A 1,550-nucleotide genomic window follows, 5' to 3' on the forward strand; every position below is an offset into this window, starting at 1 on the left:
CTCTTATGTGACAAGGCCAAACTGGGGGGGTCTTTAGATCTCAAGTTGCCCCAAACTTGGGGTTTCTAGATTCCAAGTTGACAGGCAGAGTTAAGTGACTCACCAGGTCACCCAGCTAATAAGTGTCTTGAGGCCAGATTTGAACTCAAGAAGATGAGTCTTCCTGACTTTGGGTCAGGCATTCGAGTCACCGAACCACCCAGCTGCCCTTTCCACGGTCTACCATCGCCCTAATGTGCTCCATCTGTTTGTGATTCTTGATTTTCTCTTTCTCCCCCAACAGCAACTCAGAGATATTTAAGATGTCCTCCTTGGACATCACTCATGCCCCATTAGTAAACAGCCTCTGGAGCTTTGGGGGAAATGAGAAGAGCCTGAAGTTTATCCAGCGTTGCATCCAACACTTCCCCAGCTACTGCCTGCTGGGGCCGGAGGGGACTCCAGTGTCCTGGGACCTAATGGACCAGACTGGAGAGCTGCGGATGGCAGGAACCCTGCCTGAGTACCGTGGGCTGGGCTTGATCTCCCACATCATTTATCACCAGATCCAGGCTCTGGACAAACTGGGCTATCCCATGTACTCCCACATCGATAAGGACAACCAGCCCATGCAGCGCATGAGCCAGACCATCAAACAGAAGCAGGCGGAGTGCCGCTGGCAGCAATGGAACTGTGAGCCGGCCACCACCACCGTCGGGAGCTCAGCACCCAAGGAGAGTGAGAGCCAGAGCTCAGCACCCAAGGAGGGTGAGAGCCAGAGCGATGGCGGGAGCAAGGGCACAGGCTCCTCCTGAGCACAGCTCGGGCTCCTTCTCTGGGGAACCTGGGAGTGGGGATGGATGGAGTGTAGAGAACCTTTACCAGACGGGCCTCTCACTGTAGAACATCCAACTGAAGTAGGACACACTGATTTCCTTGTATAAACCTTATTATAATAACAAGATGATTGGCTCTCAGTCTTCTGGGCCCCCTTTTTCCCCCTCAGCCTGGTCTTTTCATTAAGAGGAAGAGCTCCCTAGGAGATGCTGGCCCCAATAAATAGAGGGGGGCTTCAGATGTTACGTAAATACTGGATCCTTCTGATTCCAAGTCAATCGGAGGGCGGAGCAGCAATGACCTCCCCGTACCCACAGCCTTGGTGCCCACAGTGTGCCCTTAGACATGCTTGGATTCTGATGGCCTGAGCTCATGACTTAGTTCTGCTACTCACTTCCCTGGGCAGCCTAGGGCCATGCTCATAAAGAAGGGAGGGTCCTCAGAAGCCATCTCATATTCCAGATGAGGAGACTTAAGGCCTAGAGGGTAGAGTTGGAATCAAAACTCTTGTCTTCTGACTTTTCATCCATGACATCCTGCACTGCTGTTAGATGGACCTCGGTTTCCCCTTCTGTAAAGCGAGGAGTCTTGAAGATTTCTAAAGTACCTTCTAGATCTAAACACTATGATGCTTTATCCATCTTAACAGCCACCCACTCCCATGTCCCACTCCTTAAATAAGATGAACCTCTGAATTTGTCTCCTTCCTTCCTTCCTTCCTTCCTTCCTTCCTT

At 51.5% G+C, this 1,550-nt stretch overlaps 1 protein-coding gene across 1 annotated transcript; it reads left to right on the forward strand.

Annotated features, from left to right (window-relative positions):
* Positions 1-272: 272 nt before the first annotated feature.
* Positions 273-941, forward strand: LOC123256209 (glycine N-acyltransferase-like; the record flags this gene model as incomplete). The annotated part of the gene is made up of 1 exon (XM_044684882.1): positions 273-941. A coding segment is annotated over one exon (522 nt), but the record flags the coding sequence as incomplete, so codon positions are not given.
* Positions 942-1,550: the final 609 nt, after the last annotated feature.

The sequence above is a fragment of the Gracilinanus agilis genome, unplaced genomic scaffold (assembly GCF_016433145.1).
Source record: "Gracilinanus agilis isolate LMUSP501 unplaced genomic scaffold, AgileGrace unplaced_scaffold5701, whole genome shotgun sequence".
NCBI lineage: Eukaryota > Metazoa > Chordata > Mammalia > Didelphimorphia > Didelphidae > Gracilinanus > Gracilinanus agilis.